At 38.4% G+C, this 25,597-nt stretch overlaps 1 protein-coding gene across 1 annotated transcript; it reads right to left on the bottom strand.

Moving 5' to 3' along the window:
- Positions 1 to 1,362: 1,362 nt before the first annotated feature.
- On the bottom strand, positions 1,363 to 25,565 carry tbc1d10aa (TBC1 domain family, member 10Aa). Its single transcript, XM_026945866.3, has 10 exons — positions 25,413 to 25,565; positions 24,290 to 24,501; positions 12,972 to 13,071; positions 10,820 to 10,927; positions 10,350 to 10,456; positions 10,054 to 10,168; positions 9,732 to 9,797; positions 6,494 to 6,683; positions 6,232 to 6,386; positions 1,363 to 5,959 (listed from the first exon to the last, which is right to left on the bottom strand). Exons 2-10 carry the CDS (start codon positions 24,475 to 24,477, stop codon positions 5,183 to 5,185), a joined length of 1,806 nt encoding a protein of 601 aa, XP_026801667.3. The 5' UTR covers positions 24,478 to 24,501; positions 25,413 to 25,565; the 3' UTR covers positions 1,363 to 5,182.
- Between the last annotated feature and the right edge of the window lie 32 nt (positions 25,566 to 25,597).

Below are 25,597 nucleotides of genomic sequence, written 5' to 3'. Positions count from 1 at the left end.
CTGATGGTGGCCATGTTTCGAGGTAACTCAGTCATCACTAGAAATTAGCACACTGACGGAGTACGCCAAATTTCAGCCCGAACAGACTTACACTGTCTGAGAAGAACTTAATCCTGCCACCATGGATGACCACACTGCAACCTTTCCAGCTTTGTGCGAATTTATCAATCAGTTACTAGGGGTGTAACGATACACTCCGGTCATGTTTTGATTCGATTCACGATATTGGCTTCACAAATTGATTCAATTCAATTCTCAGAATATTTTGTAACATATTTGACTTAAGAAAAATTATGAAAAGCCTCATTTTCATATTTCTGAATCATAAACAATGGATGTTAATATTTGTCTGTATAAAACTAAATAAATCAAAAAGTGCTAGAGAGGTTTAATATTGTAAACAAAATGTACTACAGGCTCAACATATCTTAAAAAGATATTATTTTCCAAAAAAAATAAATAAATAAATAAACAATAAAAATGAATAAACAAAATCTCTGACCTGGGGAAAATGATCACCTGAAATGTAATGAACTCCGTAGCAGCTCATGAGTCATTTTAACAGGAAGTAGAGCTCCAAAGTTGGCTAAAATGCCCGATTTCTGTAACCTCTTTCTGGGTCACTGTAGATCACAGAGGTGCGGGTTGGTGCCAGTTGAAATTACTGAAATGCTCTTTCAAACTGTTCTAACATGATTGTGTAACCGTATAACGTATCATCGGTGTTGGTCAATTGTGATCCGGATCTATCGCTCACCCATTGCTCGCTCATTATACTTTAAATCTATGGATTTATCTGGTGTTTAAACAGTGCAATTGTATTAGATGCATAATTAATAGGATGCTGATTCCCACCATGTCAATCACATTCCTACATTTACCATAGAAATGATAATGTATTAGAACGAGTGTGTTAATATAAAACTGTGTGATTTGCCCTGTAGCTGCAATATTGTCAGAGCTGCTGTTATAGGAAATCAATCAACACCTTCTGACCAATCATAAACAAGAATAAAATAGTGGTGTAGTATAAAATTTCTCAAAGTTATTTACCGTCAATAATGGATTTATCCAATACACCTTGAACAGGGTGTGAAATTTGTGCTAATCTTCTTTTTCCCCTGTGGGCAGACCCCTGACCACCAACCCCCCCAAACACAAACACACACACACCCCTCTCACTGTTACCTGAAACTCAAAGGCAAGCAGACTAAAGTTCCCTCTAATTTTCCGCTGTGTGAATAAAATTGCAGTTAACCCTGTGACCTTCTGACTCTCATCATTTCCCACAACGAGCACAGCGTTAAACTGATGAACACAAACACTTCCTAACACACACTCAGACAACAAAAAAACAATCACTTCTGTCTGGTTATTGTTTTTATTAGGAGGCATCTGATTGTACAACATCTACAGAATGACAGATTTGTAGATTAGACATAATATAATCCTTATAATGTTATTGTGAACATCTCCCGAATATTCAGATACCACCCTTCCTGGGTAGTCAGCATTTCTGCTCCTGAGATGAAGTCTGTTGTACAAAAGGATAAAAGGACAACCTCCTTATACTTTCAACAAAGTCCGTTAGTTTGTCCCACGCAGCATCTCAAGAGTCCTTCTCGAAGAAGACAACCCCAGAATTCCACTTATAAGTAAAGTTTCTCTGATACAGTATATAATAATATGCAAATCATTAAAGGTTTAGCAATTATGGTAGTGAACGTAATAACAGCACATGCTCAGGTTTGACAAAAATGTAAGAAAATTGACCCGAAGCTTTAGGAATATTTACAAAATAATGTTCAGTTTTTGAGTAGTAAATTTAGAAGTAAATTCTTATAATTATTTCATAAAATTGGTTGTAATTGTGTGTTCTCTGAAAAAAAAAACTACACAAACTAGTGTCACAAAGCTCCAGCTATTAAAAATATATATACAAATAAAGTAACAGCTTCCATTAATGAGTTATTATGTAAAAATGAGTGTAACTGGATGTAGCTGAAGGTGAACAAAACAGTCTACAAACAGATTTATTTGGCAGATTTTTTTTTTTTCCTCAAGGCATCTTAACACGTGAACCCGAATCCAGAACAAACTGAGTAGCAGTTGAGGGTTGGAGGTTTTATTCAGGATTGATCCCAACATCTCTGGCACTCCTGGGATTTAAACTTACAAAATGATCATCCAGATATTACAGCTTTCAACTTAGCACTCCTAGAAAACCATTTAAAAAAGCAAACGTAACTGTTTCCGTCGTGTAAAATTGCATTTTAATATCGAGCAGCTTGTGATGTTACAACGTCCAATGACAGAAAACTTATTGCGCTGACACTGGAGACTCCTTCCGTAAATTTGAAATACCACACTGATGATTATACGTTTTTCTTTGTTAAACAACAAGATGTTTATCGTTACTATCAGATTATGTAGATCGTCCACCATACAATTCCCTGTGTAAATTGTTACTATAGAAACAATAACTTATTAGAGTGTATTAGAGAGAATTCGACAGTGATGTGGTACAAAGTAAATCAGCAATAAAGTTCTCAGCTTGAGTTGTTTTGTTTACGCATAAAGTATACAGGACATGCCAAGATAAAGTAGATATTTCATTGAGATTATGTTAATGAAAATTGTACGGCTATTATATAGGATTGTTGTGATAATCATGCAGCTCTTGTATAAATGATGATGAAATGGTAAAATGTGGTAAGGATGCGAAATACAAATACAAAGAAGCGGTGGTTGCTTTGGATAAAGAAAAAAAAATCTGCCAAATTAATACACGTGCATAAGTGTAATATAAAGAAGTGTTTGTGATTCTTGTGAGATTCTTTCAAGAGCGAATCTGTGGGCAGGTTATGAAGTTTCCCTTCTCAAGGCTGTAGCGAGGAAAGACTCCTCGGGCATTTCTGTGGAGAGAGTGTACATTTTTGGACAAAGTCTGCCCTCTAGTAACTGAAACAAGAAAAACAGCCATGAGTTTCTCCCTTTCTCAGATTGTTTGCAGTTACACCTGAGTAACCTGTAACACATACAAGACCTTTTCGATCCTTGCTAATCAGTAGACATGTGCCAATAATCAATTCTACAACATATCACACTGTTTAACACACACGGTAAAAAAAATAATTGAACTATACCCCTGTATTCGGTTCAGAAAGTGGCGGTGTAGATAGCAGCGGTGGAAGATTACGGAAAAAATATATCACAATACATGAGGCAAGACATGTACGTGCATGACGAACCTATTACCTAATTCTGAATACGTGAATGAGTGAATAAACATAAGGAATGAACTGAATGTAGCATTACTGTCTAGCATTAGTGCCATGACATGTTTAAATATCTGATGATTAACCTATGAATTGAGACTTTTGGCATTTCCAGAATGAAATTAAACAAAATCAGGGAGAGTAAAAAATTTTTTAAAAAATCAACTGGTATAAAATAGCTAAAATAAGATAACACACTGTACAGTCAACCAATTAAAAAAAAAAAAAAAAAAAAGATCCAACTGTCTCAAAATTACGAAACATCACATTGTTAAAAATACAGTTGCTCCATGTTTTAGATGCTCCCTCATGATACCATACTGACTTAAAAGTGACGTGATTAATTAAAATAACAATAGGATATTATTTTATTCGCCCAGCCCTACTAGGTAGGCCACATTTTTTAAGCTGAGCTTCTAAGTAATTGTCACATTTGGAAAGTTTCAAGAATGTCATCAATGTCAATTAGACTAAAGAAGGATTTTTAAAATAATTTAGCAGTGTTCCATATAATGTGCCAAATACAGTAGTGATACAAGAAGTGATATGAAAATATTGGCACATGCCCACTGTGCAGTTCTGACCAATCCCATTAATGTACAAACATGTTAAAATGACCTCGTTTGTGTTAGAATGACATCACACGAACCAAATAAGACAGTAACAGAAAGCAGACTCCGAGGAAGAGCCTCAGACGTACAGCCTTAGGTGCAGAGCCTCAGACAGACTGTCCCCACACCTAGAGCCTCAGACGTTGTTAGTCAGATGTAGAGCCTCAAACACAGATCCTCAGATGTACAGCCCCAGACATAGAGCTTCAGAGGTAGATCCTCAGATGTATAGCCTCAGACGAAGAGCCTCAAATGCACTGACTCAGACATAGGTCCTCGGAGGTAGATCCTCAGACACAGAGCATCAGACGTAGAGCCTAGGGTATTTAGCCTCAGATGCAGAGCCTCAAACATAGATCCTCAGATGCTCAGCCTCAGATGTACAGCCTCAGAGACACAGCCTCAGACATACAGTTTCAGAGGTAGATCCTCAGAGGTATAGCCTCAGACGCACAGCCTCAGATGCAGAACCTCACACATACGGCCTCAGATGTAGAGACTCAGACGTAAAAACGTCAGAACCTCAAATACTGCTCTGGATCTGAGAGTTAAGAATTGGTCCTAAAGTAGTGTGACTCTCCACTTCCCTTGAGATTTAGGGACTCACATGTCAAAGCTCCAGGAATTTATTTTGTTTACCATTTGTACGGTCTCATATGGCAAGTCTGAGTATAAATCTACATTACTGAAGTATACTCTGGCAGGTTTATCCTTTTTTAGAAATATAACTGACTGAAGCTCATCTGTCAGCCGTTCTCTACACCATCCATTAATGGAAAGGAAACCTGATTAGGCCATTGCCGAGTAGATTCATTAGGGTAGTGGATCATTCTCAGCTCCGCAGTGACACCAAGATGGCAGCGTGTGAGACGCTCATGATACAGTATTCTTCCAGGATTTTCTCTGACATCACTGAACCTTAACTGACCTCTCAGAGTTTCTTTCCCTAATGAAATAGACATTTCTTAATAAAAAAATAAATTAAAAAAAACAAAAAAACAAAAATTGTCAGTCAAATTTGCACCATTTTCCCCTCATCCCAAATTTAGTAAATCAGCCAAGGCATGTTTGGTGTCTGACTCTCCAGTACGAAGCTAAAGAAACACACTTTAGACACCTATCTTGGCTGCCTCTGGGGTGAATTGTGTAAATTAGATTTTAAGACAAATCATTTGTTTAAGAGTGAATAAATGTGTAAATTATCACACTCAAATTAGCTACTGAACGTAAAAATTTTTCCCAACGCTGCAGCTTCCTGTTCCTCCAAGCCACCAGGTGGCGACAGTGAGCGAGTTACAAGTAGGTGTCCTCTGAGCTGTTGATGCTCCCTGTAGAGTTGCGTGAAGCGCCGTTTTTGTCCTCATAAGCAGCAGTCGAGTCTTCGTTGGCAGGTACGTTGTGCGTAAGCAGAGGGCTTGAGTCTGTAGATGGATTCAAAATGGCGGCTGAGTTTTCTGTATTATTAGGGACAGGTTCTGGGAATTGGACAGGAGGAGAGTCCAGCAGGTGAGGACGCCACTCTAGACGCGATTCGTGTGCAGGAGCAGTTAGGAGTGATAGATGCTGCAGAGGGAGAGATTCTGCCGGTTTCTTATTGATGGAGGAATTCGAGGACGACTGCACGAGTCGCTCTGTAGAAGTGTTCGTCTTTTTGACCCGATTTTCCTGCATTGTAGGGAGCGGGGGTGGATGTGCTGGTGGATTTGGAGGTACAACATCTTGATTTGCGTTGTTCAGAGGCTGTACTTCCAATATCTGACTAGGTTTAGACTCACTAGGTAGGGCGTAGGGGTTAGGAATGTTAGGAATGGGGGCTCTCTTTAGGGACCCTCTCTTTTTCCTGAGGCTCGGCTCAGACTTTTCCTCAGGGATTGATGGATACTGGACGATAATGGTGGGGTTTTGGCGGAGGTCTTGGCGTGTATGAGGCTCGTTGGCCATGATGGCGCGAGCACTGTGCATTCTCTGAGGGGGTTTGCGGGTGGGCTCGCCGCGCTTCTTCTTCCAGCGCTTCAGCTGCGTGCGGTGCTCGCGCTCCACATCCCGCGCCGAGACCTGCAACTCCAGAACCTACAACATAAATCGGCAGTCATTAAAAAAAAATACATACCATATAACAGATGATAATAAAAAATTAAGAATGATAATTTTGTAGAAATATGAAGTAGAAAAGGTGATAATGGATAAAACTCTGCTTGATCACCATGGCTTGATCACAGCTGGTTACAGTAATGACAGGACATGTTACAGTAATGAGAGACCAATAATCATCACCATCATCATCATCCTTCTCTCTGTTGTCTCCTGTTGTGTGTGTGTGTGTGTGTGTGTGTGTGTGTTACCTGGTGCACTAAGAAGGCCTCCTGCATGTACTTGGGTTCGATCGCACGGAGGACCTCCATGGTCTCATACTGACCCGGACAGGCCTTCAGCTTCTCCCGAGATCCCAGCATGGACTTCAACAACACCAAGCCCACACGGAATATAATCTTCACTCCTGCACAGAGAGAGAGAGAGAGAGAGAGAGAGAGTACATTGCAGTAGGACCAAATCCACACAGAAAGAAAAGAGGTACAAGTGTCTATTTGTGTGTGTGTGTCTGACCGTCACACAGGAACATGTCCCACACTCGGAGGACCGAGGCCCAGGGCAGAGTTCTGGAGAAAGCGCACATGAACCACTCCATCATGTAGAGCACCGGCTCGATCTTGTGCTTGTCCAGGTGTCGATACGCCAAAGGACACACTCGCTTCAACAGCGCATGCAGGATCTCTCCGTCCAGCTGAACCGCCTCCTGCACAGATATAACCGTTTACAATAAGGGTTATAACATTGTTAAAATAGCAAAACAACTGTATGAATATATTTAATTTAGCTCTCTTACACCGAGAATCCATGTTTCTAATAACACACTGTGCAGTGCAGAAAAAAAACCTTAAAATTGCACCCGAGAAACAACATTACCAAACAAAACTGAAGCTCAGACTAAAATACATAAAAACTGACAATAATATAAACCTTAAAGAAAAAACAAATCAAAACTGAAAGCCTAATAAACACAGCAACACACACACACACACACACACACACAAGATGGCAGTGTTGAGTCACCTCATACAGCAGAGCAGGGTGGGGTTTGTAGCTCATGTATAATTTTTTAACAGACCCTATGATTTGAGTGTCGTTTGAAAACAGCTAAGTACCGAGTGCGACTGTTTCCTCTCCCACTTCAGACGGAGCTGAACTGCATTTGCTTCAGTCAGATTTCAGTTACTTTTTCACTTCTCTCCCTGACCACCTGCAATCCACTGACACACAGCTTTACCCGTTTTAAAAACATGCATTCAATCTGGTTTCTTGTTTCTACTGTATTTCTATATTTGTATTCCAATTTATTTAACTAAGCCTTTCCCCTCACTTTGTAATTCAGCCTATGTTTCTTACTTTGTTTGTAAACTTGTGATATATTACTATTTTTATTATTATTGATTTGAATATATACAAATATCTCCATACCTCAATATCTCTTGTCCCAGACATACACGCATTTTACCCTTTTTTTTTATTTTTTATTTTTATTTGAAACAGAGCTACAGTTCTTTCAAAATGAAATCTGTAAGATCTGTAAAATGGAAAAAAAAACAAAACAAAACAAAACAAAAAAAAAACACTTCAGTCTTTCTATGTTGTGGTCTTTCAACAGGTTATTTTGTAGACCTTGATGTAGACCTTTGTATGATAATGAGCTTTGTTTCACTGGCTGGCTTAATGGAGGGCGGGGCCAGAACTCTCCCCCCCGCCCCACACCATGTCTTCTTCGCACTCTTTTTGATTATATTGTTCTGTTGGCTTTTCATGCATGACCATTTTCCTGTATTATTAAGGGAAAAAAGTGCATGTGCAAGAAGATGTACTACAAATATAAGCTATTATATAAACTAATACACACAATTTTAAACGCACAACCACACAGGCTGTCAAAATGGCTGACACTGTCAGTTTTATCCGTACTGGACAGAAGCGTAGATGGTTATCATAACCATAAAGCAAAGTGCAAATGAGAAAACAAGACAAAAAAAACAAAATGGGAATCTGATAATGCACTACTCACAGAGTAGCTGAAATCACTGATTCGACTGATTTGAAAACTTTCCAGGCTTATATTCTAAGAGCGCGCTTTCTGAGACTCACAGCCTGCTCTGCTACACGCAGAGAATCGGGATTGTTCAACTCCAGATGTGCCAGATGAACTCAACTCATCACCAATAGACTCCAGACACTAATTGATTGCGATGGCTGAATAAACCATCATTCACTGGAGGGAGTATGAGTCGATCAGCATCGCTTCTCCAGCTGCATTTAATAAAAGCTCTTACAAAGCCTTGGCAAGGTGAAGTCTTGCGTTGTGCAAGCTTGTGGACGAATTAGCATGGCTGCATTCCAGAGTATACATCTCATATTTGTGTTTCAGATGGGTTTTCTGGAACAGCTTTATCACACATCTTGTTGATTTAGCTGAAAGGAAGGTAAGGGTAGATGTTTTTTTTGTTAACAATATTTACAGTGTTTAAAAAGGGAAACAAGGCACCTCTAGAGACCAGGCCACTTAAATAGCCAAATATCATGCTGTACTGTATTTTCTGGACTATAAGATTTTCTGCCCTCTAGCAGGTGCTTTTATTTAAACAGATAAGGATGTTTTGCATACGTTTTGCACTACCTTAACAGTAATACAGCAATTTAAAAGTGCTCTTCTTTGGCAGTTATGTAAATTTGCCTATTTGTTAGTGTTTTAATAGCGAGCGTACTAATTCAGAAGTTACGGTAGTTAGACACGAACCTCGATCCAGGTTTATTACATAATGTTCATTTCATTAAAATAAACTGATGAATTAAGTGAACTAAAAATAGTTCAACATGTGTCACTAACTCACTCGGATACACGCTGATATTTATGTACGTACAATTTGCAAACCTGTTTCTGAATCAGTTGAACATTATTCTGTGGAAGAAACAGACACTAATTTTAATAAACAGTCCATATTTGTATCTGTTTAGGGCTTCAAACTTGCATTCAGAATTAATCCCAAAGAGGGCGTAGCTTAAATCAGGGATAGAAACGTCAGCATGGTGCGTGAATTCTGGCTCAGACAGTTCCTCGACCTCAGCTATATCACTCAAGTTAATATCTGATCTCAAATACAAATATATGTGCAAAACTTTTTAATCTTGCTAGTGCAGGTGTGTTTGTACCTGGCCATAATATTTTCCATCCAACCAATTCCATCTTTGGTTTTTGGTTCTAGTTCCCTGGTCTTTCTTTGTACCTGAATGAAAACTGTGTAATTATTTTTGCGTCCCGCAGAATCCCAGTCCTGAAGCCTACCTCTATTCACAACCACGTGATTCCCTGTGAATCTTTCTGGTAAGCTAGTGTGCCTCCTTCTTCAATCTGTATTAGTACTGCTTAAAACACTGCTCATTTTGAATAATATATTCATATTCAGTTACACCCTTACAGCATACCTATTGCTTTTTATAAGAAAACTATTTCAAGTGGTGCGTCTTCACCTTCCTACATAAAAAGAGCAGCAGAGTCATTCTGAAACCACTGTTCTTCTACGGAGCAAAATCTGTGCTGCTTTTCCTAGAGCTTGGACGCCACGCTCTGCTTGGATTTTCCGCTTTTTGCTGCTGTGTTCAATCATAGTTCAATCAAATTCAATTTTGATCCTGTTTGATCTTTGAAAACAACCAGTGAGATAATCTTTACAAACGAGCACAGGGCTGTAATTTAGGGTCATGCCTCGTGCAGAAGTGGAGCCATTTATATCACACTTACCAAGCCTGCGCTGTAGTAACCGGGAAGGTATTTCTCACAGATCTGAACAAGACCCCAAAATGCATCCTACACACAGACAGTGAGAGAAACAGATACAGTAAGATCATGAACTGGGAAAATTCCTAGAACATGAATAGAAAAGAATAAACATATATGAACAATTTAAAGAATGTTAATTTCTAACAAACATGAAAACATGTTGGAAATCTTGATGACAAAACTCTATAGAAATACAAAAAAGTTTTGCAAATGTTGTTTTCCTGCTCTGTTAAACCTACACGTGTGTGTAAAGTGTGTGAGGTGTGTGAAGTGTGAGACTGACCTCAGCAGGCATGTGCATGAGCAGCACTGCAGCGATAGGAGCCTGAGCCTGACAGTAACCTTCATCAGGCCTGTAGAGTGTGTAGGCCTTTAGCACCCGCAACAGATCCTGCTGCCTACACACACACACACACACACACACGACCACATCAGCTACATGTATAATAAATAATAAAAGGCATTATGAGAAATGTTTACTGAGGCTCTAAAATATCAGAATGGTGCTAAGCTGGACATGTCCACACACACACACACACACACACACACACACACACACACACACTTTAACAGACTTACCCATGTCCTCCTCGTGACACAAACATCTCATGGAAAGGGAACTGTCTGTGTAAATCTCTCTCAATCACATCTATCCACTTTGGATCGCCCTCCATGCTGTCCAGCTCCTGGAAACAACGACAAGGACAACACCACACACACACACACACACACACACACACACACACACAGACGCATACACACACGTTATAGCAGTTTTGTAGTGCTGTAATATAAGAGGAATACTACACTCTGGGATGTGCTGTTATAGGAAAACAATCACACCACGACGTGGTAACAGGAACTCCACTTTGCACCAGGCTTCACTTCACCCTGTCATTAATTACATTCCTACAACAGCACACTCCCAAGTGTTTTATTCCTTACATAACATGCATTCAGCCTCCAGTATATCCCTATTACAAATCATTTCTCCTTATCATAACGAGAGAGAGAGAGTGTGTGTGTGTGTGTGTGTGTTTTGGTCTGACCTTGAAAGTTCCGCTGTTTCGCTCCTTCTTTACTTTCCCTCCTGACAGGTAAAGCCAGGCTCTGCCTCTCATCGATGGAGGGATTCCTTTCTGACATCGCAGTCTCACCTGCACATGTGTGTGTGTGTGTGTGTGTGTGTGTGAGGGAAATCATTAGATATACAACCCACATCTGTTGGCGCGCACACACACGTCTTCAAAATGACTATGACTATCACTCCAGGTAGGAGGTGTAGCCATGTAGCTGGATTTGTGGGTTAGAAGTGATTCAAATGATACGATGATGAGTCAAATGAAAACCTTTTTTGTTTACTGCAAATAGGTGTTACAGAAATGTAGCATTTTTCTATTTTATTCCGAGTTTCATTGCTAAACGAACGCTTAACAAAAAAAAAAAAAGATTCTGCAATATGTGTCACACTTTTAAGGTTTGTATTTGACTCACCATTCTAAAATTGTTCCAATTTGATTCATATATTATTTTTTATAATATAACTTATGAAATACTTACGAATTGTACAAAAGCTATTACAAAGCCAAACAAGATCTTCTGAGGCGAGTGTGTAATGATTTAGATGGTTTAGCCATGCAGCTTGCATGCTTGTAACTGTTGGGGTAACTGACTATTTGGGGTAAAGTGCTTACATAGGAGAATTTTACAACCAGGCGAAAATGCGTTTAAAGAAATCAACCAACAAATAGCAATAACACAGTGCACACTGAGTTTTAAAAGAAATACACAACTCACAAAGCAAGACAATACAGTTACATGTGTTTTCATACACACACACTCTGGAATGCCATTCTTCATTTTCCCACATCGATTAAAAAATTACAAAATGTCGTATTTAGGCACACTGTAACTACCAAAGATTCAAAGTGTTTTATTGTTTTCAAAAGTCCTAATAAACATCAATATATATCATTCATATTTTTAATATTTTTTAAAGAACACTTGCTTGAATATAATAAATCTACAGCTAATATATGATTATATTCCTCATTGCCATTGCTTATTGTTTTTTTAAATCCTATTTTAAATAACAAATAAATAAGTTTTTAAGGTGGACTGCATAAATAAAATATTAATAAGCCCATTAACTGGATTAAATAAATAAATAGGTCTTAAAAACTGACTTTTAAAAATGTGAATTATTTATCAACAAATAATTCATTCATTCACTGAATAAATTATTAATCTATTAAAACAACAAATAAATTAAAAAATAAAGTCATAAATGCACAGGAGAGGTTCACACAAGTCCTGTCTGGTCTTTTATTCTTATATGTATTTTAAATTATTAATGAAAAATTTGACATTATACTATTTATACTGTGTAAAATTGCACTCATAGGAGCAGCTTTCCTGATTTCAAAGCAAAGAAAAAGCAGCGACAGCGGCATTATGCAAACACAATGCTCTGTTACACAACACACGCGCACACACACACACACACACACACACACACACATGCAAGCACAACACAAGTGCAACCAGGACAGTTCAGGAAAGCCTGCAGAGCTCTAACCCTCTTTACCTGAGATTTCATCAGTCCCAGCAGAAGCTTTAGAAAGCTTAAGAGAAGAAAGAGTGACATACACACACACACACACACACACCCCAGCTGTTTGAGGACAGTTCAGTTCAGTGAGATGCTGTACTTGTCCAGACACAACACGGCTAACGAGGCAGTGAGGCAACGTACAGGTTTCTGAGTAATTAAAGTATCAAGAACAGACAGATAACAGAGTTATAAAGGAGATAGTGCCAGCTGAGGGGGAATTTTGAAAATATTATTTTTAAATGTACGTCAGTGTTCCAGGTATGGAAACCAGTTATATCAGTGTTTATTTGGGAACTTGGAAAAGCCTCCTGTGTGAAACTCCCTCATGAGTCAGGTTGAGTAGATGCAGAAAGTGCACAAAGCTTCACTGGAAATATTGTTAAAAATTCAAAATCTAAAAGAGTTTAGATTAGTTCAACACTTTCATTACGTTATTACATAGTGTTAATGGCGTGACTGTTATCTTAAAACAGCAGAAACTATTACAAGTGAAGAAACCCCTATGAGCAGATACAAACTGTCGACCCGTAGTGTACTTGCTGGCCAAATTATTTCTGGAATGCGGCACTAATAAATGCTTCTTTTACCTTCTTAAATCTCTTGCTGATCCATTTGTCCCAGTCCTTCAGCATCTCTAACCATTTCAGCTCTCTCTGCCTCAACACCTCCGGGGGAACGTCCTGAGCCCTGACGGACAAACACGGGCACAACAACACTGTGAGCAAGACATTCAAAGTAAGACACGTGAGCCACGTAATCCAAATCTAACAATAAAAAGATTAAAAAGCATGTTGTTATTTAACAAAGAAAAAAAAAATCATCGATAAGGTGAAAAGAGACGTTTATTTTGGAAGGAGTCTCCAGTTTCAGAGCTTTGTAACAGTCAGAGGTAAAGCTGTAACTTCAAGAGAAAGTGAGGGAACAGCTGTTTATTGCTCTTTATTTATAGCACAGGTTTCACAACAGTGGGCCTCATTTATCAGTCTTTTAGTAAATTTGTGTGTATATGTTTGCGTAAAGTGCAAAGCGTGCTCCTAACACAGCTCATTTGCATATAGTGACGCCCACAAAACTCCATAAAAGGTTAAGTGCACAGAGGGCTGGAAAGGCAGAAGTGGAAGTCATTTGGACTCACTTCTACACCTATAGAAATATTTAGCGGTGTAACGGTCAAAAATATTAAAGACAATGTGTCATGTGGTAGCTGTCAGGAGGGTTTTGTATTACTCTATGTCTTGTTTTTGACATTGGATTCTGAAGACAAATTATTTAATAAATTTACACTCACTCAGGAGCACGAGTAGGATACGAATGTTTTTCCCGACATTACGAGATTTTCATGAAGACCAAATTTCTTGTGTAAATGCTCCTACGAATGATTTACGAATAAACGCATTCATATCCAGCTTGACAAATGAGGCCCATTAAGCATAACTATAAAAAGATAAAAAGTACAAAGTGTCATTGTTAAATTTAATAAAATACATTAGAGTTGGCAAACTGCTGTGGAATAAGAAGAATAAAACACTTCAGGACGTGCTGTTATTGGAACTTCAGTAACTCGTTAGTAACTACGTTTTGCGTCAGGCTCCATCACATCACCCCACTGATTATTTTTCTATAACAGCATACCCCTAAGTGTTTCATTTCTAACTCACTTTCATTTCTGATTTTTTTCATTTATTTCGTTCGTCAACATCTAAATTTCTAATTGCTTTGCTTTAATGACACATTTACTTGATTTATGAGTTTGTGTGTAAATTACAACAACATAAATCAGTACAAATTGTACAGCTTTGACAACAAGTTGTTCGCTGTTATGCCAGTGAAGCTTATCCGAGTTTCACAATGATTTAGAAATACAACAACACAATCCAATACACAGATATTTTGAACTTCAATACATATTGTAGATCTGTCTCCGGACTAATCACTGACTCGTTTTCAAGAGCGTGAAACGCACGAGATTCTGCACACACACAATACATACACAGCTCAGACAGGAAGTTGCAGAGCTACAGAGCTCTACACACTGTTGTGTGGCATAAAGTCGTCCTGCTGGTTTAGTTTGTTCTTCTTTATACTCGTTTGTAATACACTGGAAGTCTGTAACAAGTTTCAACAGACCCACAAAGATGAGATTTTCTTCCTGTTTGTTCTTTTTTCCTTCTGTTGAAAGCTGCATTTTTTTCTATTTATGTATGCCTATAATCATAATAATGCCTCATAAAATCCGGCCTTGCCACTGGGAAGATGTTTATGAAATGAAATTATGGCTGTTCTGTCTGCTAAAATGTTTACACACAAGCCTGCTGTCAAGTTCCTGTAATCATGGCTTAGACGAGGATGTGACATTTTTAGTTATGTCTCTTCTCCTATAATCAACAGCTTACACAGAAGAAAAAATTACTCAGCTCATAAATCTGAACATCCAAGAAAGAGAAAACCTTTACAGGTTAAATCTTAGAGCTACAACAAATAATTATTCAATTATAAAAACAATCATTTGATGAGTATTCCCTGTTCCTAATGTTAATATAATTAATATTCATATAAAATTACAAATGAGGCATTTGGTCATTTTAGTAACTCAAGAAACTTGAACATTCATGATCATGTTTATCTCTTTTTTATCTACTAATCAATAGCACATATGTACATATTACCTAATATTAACTAAGCCAAAATGTAACAAACTTATTTGAACTTTGAAAGTGCTATACTAGTATTTCTCATATTTTACTACTTTGACTTTGTTGCAAAAATGTCGATATATTTACTAACAAGCTACTTAGTAAATGGTAGCTAATGATGGCGATGAACAACACATGCATGTTTAGACATTGTTATAAAACTCACTAACGATATGACGATGCAAATCGAGTCTTAGGCACTGAAATCCCTCTGTCTAAATACCAGCAAGCGAGCTCACTAGCTAAACGAGTTAACTAAGTCAATGTTCTCACTAGAATTATTACGGTGTCACGGTTAGTCACAGCGTATGATCAAACTGTCTCAAAACACTGACTGAAACACTTTTACGCCAATTACTGTCTAACCCTTGATTTATTTTTTCTTTCCTCCAGTAGTTCTCATCCCTTTTTTGAGATGTAGTTGGGCTGGAAATTTTGCTGAAACCTGTCAACCCAGGTTAATGGGTTGATGGGCTCGAACACAGCTGAACAAAGGTACGTCTAAAACCTCAAAATTGAGCCGCTAGACTGAAAGATTGAAGACTGTGTTTTGTCGACTCTCAGCTGCTCCCCAGTGGCGCAACAGAAGTGGCCTATCACGAGCGGCGTCCAGAGATCGCGAGTTTGAACCCTGTTGATGCCACGGCCATCTGTGGCCCAGGAGTCCAAGAGAGCAAAACTGGCCGTACCCTCAGGGTGGGAGGGACATACTCTCTCTCTCCCCTATCGATCACAGCGACACCAGCCAATTATCGGCTGTCTGTGAGCTCACGCATGTGGAAGAGGGCAGTGGATAGTGCTTTCCACCGAGTGTGTTACACAAATCCTGTGATGTCGGCGACTTCTCGTGTCTCAGAGGAAGCATGTGATCGTTTTCACCCTCCCAGGCTGGTAGCTGTTGTATGATAGGGAAGACCTTACTCGTGGGTGGGAATTGAGCAAGAGCCCCCTGGCTAAAAAAGTCTGAGTTCCTGACTTATAGCTTGTTTGAGGCTATGACGTTATTAATGTCAGCCTTCTCTACTACAAGAGCCGCTGTGACAACGTGCTACTAACAAATTCATTTTGGATATGTGTTTCCTTGGAATATCCGTTTCCTTCTGGTTTCCATTATATAGAAACAAAGATGTGCAAAGAGACTTTCGTATTTTCAATTTTCACCACCAGCTTCTGTGTTTTTAAATAGCTAACTAATCCGTGATGTTTTTAGTTTAGGCTCTCCTACTGTGAACGTTTCAAATCACAACATCTCTACTAGCTCCCTTATTTGTGAGCTACAACAGCATCCTAACTTGAGTACAGAGCTAAAATTCTGATAATAAACACATCTTGGCCAAATAAAACACAGTAATACGAATAAACAAAAAGGTTCTCTGTTTTTTAAATCTTAAGTGTTTTCCTATTAGAGAGGGTTCTAAGTAGAAGACAAGAAGCCAAAAACCCTCGAGAATTTAGAGCATTTGCAGTAAGGTGGAAACTGTAAGTTTCATATTTAACGATGTTTCAGCTGTAATGTGGACCACGACGGCAGCAACAAGAGTGACTCTAGTGAGGCAGGTTGAAAAATATTAAATGCAATATGTAAGTAGGGAGGAAAAATAAAATGGAGATCAAAATCTGCAAAATCAGAACTTGACCTGAGATTTCAATTCATATCAATTCATATTCATAATTCATATCATATTCATATCAATCACCTGGTGAATGTAATTCTATGGCAAGCAACCTCAGTCAAATCACTTCCCTTTTATAAAGCTAACGATACTAACCAGAATACAAATTAAAGCTTGATACGAAACTCGCAGTTCCCTTTTTATCAATTCTGACTAAGTTTGAAAAAAAAATAAAAGTTTCCTTTCCCTCCCTCTTACCCAGCAAGTGCTGCCAACGAAAGTCAAGCAGGTAATGAATGTTTAGAAAGTCAGGATGGGATTTGAACCGGAGACTTGCTCCTGCTTTCATGCAGAGATGGTGTGTGTGTGCATGTGTGTGTGCGTGCTTGTGTGACCTCAGGGCTTCGGAGCGCCCATAAACCCGAGCAAACAGGAAACCTGGTGTCCACTCAGCATAGCGCAGAGTCGCTCGCCCACAAGCAGCTAATTCACACTCCAGCTACAACACGTGTATATAACTCCAGATTTCATCATTCGGCACTTACAGTGGGATCATACTGGCACTGGAACCAGTGAGAGTATCAAGAAGTACCAAGAAGCACTATCTCTACCCTTTCATCCAATGTTAATGCGTTTTTCACCTGTCAGGAAAAAATAAATATAAAAATACGTGTAAAAAACAAAAATTAATCCTAAGATCTACGATGGCCTGTAAACTAGAGTGTCTATAAAATGACTGACAGGAGGTGCATCCAAACACAAATAAAGTACCATGAGTCGATTACTATCACTGGGCTACGGAGGTTTCTAAGAGTGAGATGTCTGCGTTCAAGGCTTAGATCATATTAAAGCGCCGCTCGTTTCAGTTCTTCATTCATTACTGACAGACTTGGCCCAACACCCCGTGTTTCTCTGTCTCAGAGGGTGAGGCTAACATGAGGTGTAATGCGTGATTGTCTGCTTAGAAAAACATTACAGAGTTTCCACTTGACTTCCTGCGATGAGTCAGAAGCTCAAATGGTCATCACTGGCCCTCCAGGGTGTGTCCAGCGCTTAAACGGCTGAAGCCGCTATAATCAGATGTCACGCAGCTGTTTAGGTAGCGGACAGGTCTTAACAGAAAACAGGCTCAACCTGACAAACCGCCAAGCTGTTAGAAAGAGATTTCCAATCCTAAACAAACACCTGGCTCAGGAGTCAGAGTCTAACTGCACAAACATCGCAATATCTACTACTGGCTTGGTGGTTTTTTGTTTTTTTTTTTTTAAACGAGGCAATCAAATTTCACACAATAATCTAATCCTAACAATAAACAGATCTAAAAACATGCTGCTATTTAACAGAGAAGAACCGATTGTCATTGACATGAGGTTTTCTATGAGGAGATGTTTATTTAACATTTACGGAAGGAGTCTCCAGTGTCAGTGTTTTGTAAAAATCAGAGATAAAGCTTTAACTTTAAGATTTCCACCACAGGAAAGTCTTCAGGATGGACGGCTTTGCGCTTTGCTCTTTCTTGTTAAAAGGATGCATTCACTATAATGGAAGAGATAACAGGAGCTAAGCTGGTTCATGGACGTTACGCAACTTTATCTACAGACTATTAAAAAAATGTATAATGTACGACAAATTATTCTTAAAGAAAAAATTGTTGACATGTTGACACACCACACCGTCACTGACTAATTTTCTTATAACAGCTTGTACCATTAGGTCTTATACATTACTTAGAGGTGCTGTAGCTGGTTTAATGATTTAAAACATGATTTAAAAAAAAAAAAAAAATGGATTAAGTCTTCACCTTAGTGACAAAAGTGTATAAAGTCGCTGAAAAAACCCGTCTGTAAAGTAGACTTCAAGTCTGGAATGCTTGTTTCTGTTTCGATGCGCCTCCTGTCAGTCATTTTATAGACACTCTACGAGCCACCGTAGATCCTGGGGGCGTGGCTTCATTAACATGGGCGGGAACATTCAAATGCTGAACCTACCTAATTGTTAGAGATCTACTCTTGGGTAGGGGAGGGGGAGCGGACTGGGAAACTAATCTTATCTAATGCACCTTTAATGAATGAATTTGTAAAATAACAGCGAGAGTCTGAATTTACAATTACAATATGGAAAAATACAGAATTTCACTAAGAAAAAAAGTGATTTTGGTTATCGAAGACGGCCGAAAATGCTACAGCATTTAGCTATATATTAAAGTTTTGTATTTTTTATAGACTTTTTTCAGCAATCTTCTTCATATCACATACACATATTCTACATCAGAACATTAAATTGTTAGAAACTGACATTTCATATTTGCAACAGTATATTAACAGAAGAAAAATAAAAAGTTTGTCTGTTTTAACCTCATAGACTAGCTGGAGCTGCTTCAATAGTTTCTGTTTAGATGTAACTATTAAAAAATGCCTAACTACAAAGCTATAATAAAAGAGCAGTGATATGCCTATTAACGCACACATGACCTGAGCAGTGGAAATAACCGTGGTGTTAATCCCCACACCGCTGAAGCGACACTAAATACACAAGCGATCAGTAGCTAGTTAGCGGTGAGCGTTCAGAAGGCAGGAATAAACACAACTCCCGGCTCATAAAGAGAGAGAATGATCCATAGTTAGTCTCCTGGGTGTTTCTGCACTTATCTCTGACTGCATGACTGCAATCTGTAAGCAACTGGCTTTCGTTTTTTTTTTTTTTCCCTTTCTTCCTCCAGACCACACACACGCACTAAGGCCTGTGCTCGTAATCGTGTATACAGTGTACTGTGATATTCAACTGTCTCCGTAGTGTTACTGTGGAAAATATCATCACAACCTTGTGCCAAGCTCCATTTTGAGAATGTTTGATACATTTCCACCAAGAATTTCACGCGTATCTAATCGTGTTCGTCGTTTCTTGCTTGGTTTGCCTGATTTCTCTGTCACTGATAAGGAAGACAAATACACAGCAGATGGAATCCGCAGTCAGTGAATCATATTCGCCTGCTGCTTATCATTCCGCTCTCACGGCTAATCTTCACAGTGACTGACATCCAAAGACAACGAGGCAGGAATGAAGCAACCAACTGCGAGAAACCTCCGAAAGGTCTCCATCTTACTCCAAATGTCCAGGCTTTTCACTCTGGTGTGTTCTGCTGATTTGTTTTAGGATAGGCATGTATCACATGACACTAAATTTATAAATTATTATAATAATTATTGCATGAAAGCACTAGATGGATAACTGCCGATATACACTCACCAAGCACTCCATTAGGAACACCTGTACACCTACTCGTTCATGCAATTATCTAACCAGCCAATCACGTGGCAGCAGCTCTATACATAAAACACACAGATACAGGCCAGAAGCTTCAGGTAGTGTTCATATCAACCATCAGAATGGGGAAAAAATGTGATCAGTGATTTTGACCATGACATGATTGTTGGTGCCAGAGAGACTGGTTTGAGTTTTTCTATAACTGCTGATCTCCTGGTATTTTCACACACAACAGTCTGTAGAGTTGACTCAGAATGGTGCAATAAAGTAAAAACATCCAGTGAGCAGCAGTTCTGGGGACAGAAACGCCTTGCTGATGAGAGAGCTCAAAGGCAAACAGCCAGACTGGTTCGAGCTGACAGAAAGGCTACAGTAACTCACATAACCAATCTGTAAAATTGTGGTGAGCAGAAAAGCATCTCAGAATGAGAATTCTGCTTTTGTCAGCCAAGAACTGAAAGCTGAAGCTGCAGTGGGCACAGACTCACCAAAACTGGACAACTGAAGACTAGAAAAACGTAGTCTGGTCTGATGAATCTTGAATTGTGCTAAGCTACACAGATGGTAGGGTCAGAATTTGGCACCAACAGCATGAATCCATGGACCCAACCTGCCTTGTGTCAAGCTGGTGGAGGTAGTGTAATGGTGTGGGGAATGTTTTCATGGCACACTTTGGGCCTGTTAATCAATCAATCATCTCTTGAATGCCACAGCCTATTTGAGTATTGTTGCTGACCATGTGCATTCCTTCATGGCCACAAATTACCCATCTTCTAATGGCTACTTCCAGCATGATAATGCACCATGTCACAAAGCAAAAGCCGTCTCAAACTGGTTTCATGAACATGACAATGAGTTCAATGTTCTTCAGAGACCTTCCCAGTCACCGGATCTGAATCCGGTAGAACACATTTGGGATGCGGTAGAACGGGAGACTCACAACATGAAAGTGTACCTGAAAAATCTGCAGGAATTGTGTGATACAATCATGTCAACATGGACCAGAATCTCAAAGGAACCTTTCCAAGATCTTGTGGAATCCATGCCACGAAGAATTGATGCTGTTCTGAGAGCAAAGTGAGGCCCTACCCAGTAGCGTTCCTCATAAAGTACTTGCTGAGTGTGTATGTGTTAAAACTGCTATAAGTCTCTTCCCTTGTTAAATTTAGCAAACTAAATTAGAGAAGCAGCTATGCAACTTGCTAACTAGCAATGAAAATCAAAAAGTCTGGTGCAAATTGTATCTTAGCTGAGCAAGTGAGAGTAAAAAAAAAAAAAAAAGAGCTGATACAGTTTAAATTGAAACAAAAACAGGAAATGTGTAGTAAATTTTTCCATATAATATTGTGATAAGATTGTAACCTAAGGCAAGTCTGTGAAAATGTCAACAGTAAAAGTCATCAGTACACGCAGATATTCATTAAGACGGTTTAAGTTATAATTCCATAAACATTAGTGCCAATCACTACACAATCCATGAGTTCCTGAATGTACGATGGTTTGATAAGGAAATGAAAGTAAAGAGGGGAACATGCTTCATTCGATTTGGTTTGTCAGTTAACAGAGAGAAATTCCATTGAAAACCAACTTGACACCAAGCTTTTGTAAAGTTTACAAATAACTACATGTTCTAAATATTCCAATAATGTGATAATATGTCATAGTTTTTTTTTTTTAAAATGAAGATACAAAAATGTATGAAGCCATTCACACAGTAAAGTGCTAAAATGCCAGGTAATGATGGTATTACTCCATCTCCTTGTGTAAAACTAATCCAGTCCGAACATGGATTAAGACTAGATGGACTGAACAAAACTAGGGCCGATATCGGCTTGAAAATTTGGATCGGTGTTGGAAAAGAAATGACATATTTTTCATTCTGATCCACTGACGTGTTTTATGTTGAGAATGCAAGTTATGTTGACTGACAAAACAGAACAGATCAGTATCACATATTGACCAATACTCAGAGCACTGCTATAAGCAAAACTTGCAGCACTGCCATAAAACACACTGACAGCACCACAAACCTGCTACACACCGACAAGGGAGGTGTGGGCCTTCCCCGAAGGAGAGCCTTTGCTAGCGTTAGTTTCTTTCTGAGTTCACAACACCACACATCTAGTGGGTCAAAGGCAATAACTGAGGCAATCAGTTACCTTACCTGCAAGCACATGTACTCCTATAGCTTTAGAGAAACTGTTGCATACAGGCATGATAGCTACGCTGGAATCCAGAGACACAACAGTGTGTCGGCAGCATTTTAGTGAAACCTCACACCGTACGGAAAAAAAAAAAAAAAACGTTTTGGGGAGAGAATTAATGTAGTAGAGATAATTAACGTATTATCAGCTGTCAGACAAAATAAAGACAGTGGTGAAGTGTTTTGAAATTATTTTTTCCTTCTTTACAGAGTCAAACCTAGGACACATCAATGCATGTTAAATTCAACTGAATTGATTAATATCGCTGGATGCTGAACCGAATCATGTCGGCGCTGAAGCAAATCATATCAGCGCTGAAGCAAATCATATCAGCGCTGAAGCAAATCATATCAGCGCTGAAGCAAATCATAACAATGCTGAATCAAATCATATCAGGGCTGAAGTGAATCATGTCGATGCTGAATCAAATCATATCAAGGCTGAATCAAATCATATCAATGCTGAATCAAATCATGTTGAAGCTGAACTGAATCATTTCGATGCTGAACCAAATCATAGCTATGCTGAATCAAATCTTATCGGGGCTGAATCAAATCATATCGATGCTGAATCGAATCATGTTGATGCTGAACTGAATCATATCGATGCTGAATCAAATCATATCGATGCTGAATCAAATCATATCGATGCTGAATCAAATCATGTTGATGCTGAATCAAATCTTATTGGGACTGAACTGAATCATGTCGGGGCTGAATTATATCAAATCGGTGCTTAATCAAATCATATTAGTGCTGAAACAAATCATGTCGGTGCTGAATTGAACCACATTGGTGCTTAATTGAATCATATTGGCGCTGAAGTGAATCATATCAGTGCTGAATCAAATCGTATCAGATGGAGATGTGTACTGTATCATCTGAAAGAGGGAGATTTACAACCTAACTAATATTGTATAAAATTAAGAGACCACTTTTATTGATCGTTAATTCCACCACCAATGAAACGTAATTGCAGATGTGCTAGAGGAACCTAAACACATTGCTGTATTGCATAATAAACCCAATTTCTCGGAGGGTTTAAAAATAGCCTTGCTAGCACATTTGGATAAACGGATAATCACTGCCCTTCCAGGACAGGATGCTAAAAAGAAAATGAAAGATCTGGGCAAGTTGATGTGGAAAAGCCAAAAAGCCTCCTGCATCTGATAAACAATAACTAAAGGTCATTTCCTAAAGGGAAAGAAACAAGCTTAGATAGGAAAAAAAAAAACTATTAAGCATAACACGATGGAAAGACTTTGAGTTGAGTGTAAAAGTTTGCACACCCTGAGGACTAAACCAACAGAGCACAAACTGTATTTTGTCCCAAAAAAGACATTTAAGATGCTTCAGACGTAACGAAAGAATAAATGTGTGAATGTTAGAATATTAATAGTGATGAATAAATAATGAATGTGATGTAAATAAAGTTTGTTCATTCGCACGTCCACCTTTTGCTTTCATAACAGCCTCCAACCTCGTTCATATTTTCTGGACAGCTTTTGGATTCATTCTGTTGTTTCTTATTTGTTACTGATTTGCTCAGTGGCTTCGTGTGAATGCGGAGGATAAGTCAAACTTTTCAAAAAATGTTGAAAATAATGGTTCATTAAACTGAGACTTGTCGTGAATTAAAAAAAAAACTGTTATCGCTGCTGTAATATTTACCTGCTGTTTTTTTTTTTTTTTTTTTAATTTTAACATTAGCACTCTGAGCATCGATCGATTCGTGACACTGATCTGATATTGATATAAGAATCACAGTGAGGATTCGATTCTCGGCAAGTTTCTGACGCACGTTTATGTGAAACATTGATATCTAATGGTTTTTTAATCTAATGGCGTTTTTTTTTTTTTTCTTTCATAAAGCAAGTTTTTCATAAGAGGGTGTTATTTCCCATCTCATGCATTCAAGGCATAAACGCATCAGAGGATCACATCCGGGGATCCGATCAAATCCAATCTGAGGCTCATTCAGTGACACCCATACCCAGGATCAATCAGATCGTACTGAGACTCCGATCTGCAGATGTGACATGGAAGATATTTACTCACTATTCGGATAAATAAATACTCCTGTGTGGTTGAGAGAAAAAGGCTTAAGCCTCCCGGTGACATGTCATACTCACGATTCGGCTGAATACTTCTGCGCTCCTCCGATAAAGCCGTACTTGTCCGTCTCTCTGGAGCCTGGGAAGCCGTTGAGCTCGGAGTCGGAGCCCAGAGAGCTTTCTCCATCATCTCCAAAATGACTGCCCTCTGTCCGCAAACTCACCGTGTCCAAGGTCTGATCGCCATTCTCAACATCAGCCATCATTACGCTCACGGTTTAGGCCATCAACTTTAGTCACCAAAAAAGAAAAAAGAAAAAAAAAGAAAAACAGAGACTTAAAAAAGTGCAAACCCCAGATGATGTCTGATTGATGATGTCCACAGATTGCATATGTTACTATGAAAAAAATGACCGTGACAGGTTTTATACGACTGTGTAGTACAGTGTAATTTTTAAAACTATTTTTAAAAATAATTTTATTTTTAATTGTATTATTTTTTTAAATTTTATTATATAAGTTATTTATATTTTTTATTTTTTTTTATTAATTTAATTAAATTTTTATGTATTTATTTATTTATTGTGAAGCTACATTTGGAAAAGTCCACAACTCTTGGCTCTTTTTTTTTTTTAAACTGTATTTAAATCCCAAATAAACCAGATTTACATTAATAATGTATATTAAACTAAAAATATCAAAAATTCTCTGGTAAAATGAATGTTTAAACCAAAAACGTTAATCATTTCACCCTTTTAAAGTTGAACATATAAAGTTAAATTCTAAACAGCAATAGTTGAAGTTTAGTTTTAAACTTTTTCTTGTCAGGAAATTAAAAGTGTCAGATTTGTGAAACTACTTTTAGCAGCTAGCTAACCAGACAAACTAGCATAGCGACGTGTCATTCAATGTAACGTGAACGTTAGCCAGCTAGCTAAGGTGATTTCATTAGACAGCTACAGAAAAATGTATAAATTAAAAAGAATAACACTGTAAATATTCAGCATGCAATATTTTCCCAGATATAAAAGCTATTTAAGTTGTCATGTTATTATTTCCTGATATCTGGACACTCAGCTCCAGCTAGCGAGCTAACTTTATCTAGATATTAAGCTCGATAACTTAGCCTGCTAACTAGATTCATTCAACTATGAAAACACAAACAGGGTCTCCTCATCCCAAAATAAACACTTATAGCTACCGAAAGTTGTTGTGCGACGCGAGAGTTTACGTTAATATTCCCGTGTTCGGTATAAAATAAATCCCCAAACAGCTTCCATTAAGAGAATATACTCCAGAAATGTCATATTCGTAATATACCACAACAAGAATTATTTTCTTCCCACCCACATTACGTAATATCCCACCTCCTGCTCTAGGATTGGC

The sequence above is a fragment of the Pangasianodon hypophthalmus genome, chromosome 8 (genome assembly GCF_027358585.1).
Source record: "Pangasianodon hypophthalmus isolate fPanHyp1 chromosome 8, fPanHyp1.pri, whole genome shotgun sequence".
In the NCBI taxonomy this organism is placed as follows: Eukaryota; Metazoa; Chordata; class Actinopteri; order Siluriformes; family Pangasiidae; genus Pangasianodon; species Pangasianodon hypophthalmus.
This window is presented reverse-complemented; position numbering and strand designations above follow the sequence as displayed.